General features: G+C 49.1%; 1 protein-coding gene across 1 annotated transcript in view; it reads left to right on the top strand.

Annotated features, from left to right (window-relative positions):
* Positions 1-222, top strand: part of LOC119590724 (organic cation transporter protein-like) — an 18,067-nt gene that overhangs the window by 11,792 nt on the left and 6,053 nt on the right. The window contains exon 8 of the mRNA XM_037939412.1: positions 25-179. Within this exon, the coding sequence (XP_037795340.1) occupies positions 25-179 (155 nt within the window). The remainder of the gene's footprint in view (positions 1-24; positions 180-222) is intronic.

The raw sequence follows: 222 nt of genomic DNA, 5'->3' as shown, positions 1-222 counted from the left end.
ACCCCCTTGATCCTTAGTTCAAAGAGACCAACTACGAACTCTCGCCAGGTATCGGAGGAGATGATCCTGCAGGTGGTGGAGCTTCCGAAGACGGCGAAGGACTCGGGGAAGGGCAACTTCCTGGACCTCTTCCGCTATCCGAACCTGAGGAGGAAGACGCTCAACATTTTCTTCAACTGGTTGGTATTTCCTTTTTGGTTATTTCCAATTTTATGTGATCAA

This window comes from Penaeus monodon, chromosome 27, assembly GCF_015228065.2.
Source record: "Penaeus monodon isolate SGIC_2016 chromosome 27, NSTDA_Pmon_1, whole genome shotgun sequence".
Lineage (NCBI taxonomy): Eukaryota > Metazoa > Arthropoda > Malacostraca > Decapoda > Penaeidae > Penaeus > Penaeus monodon.
This window is presented reverse-complemented; position numbering and strand designations above follow the sequence as displayed.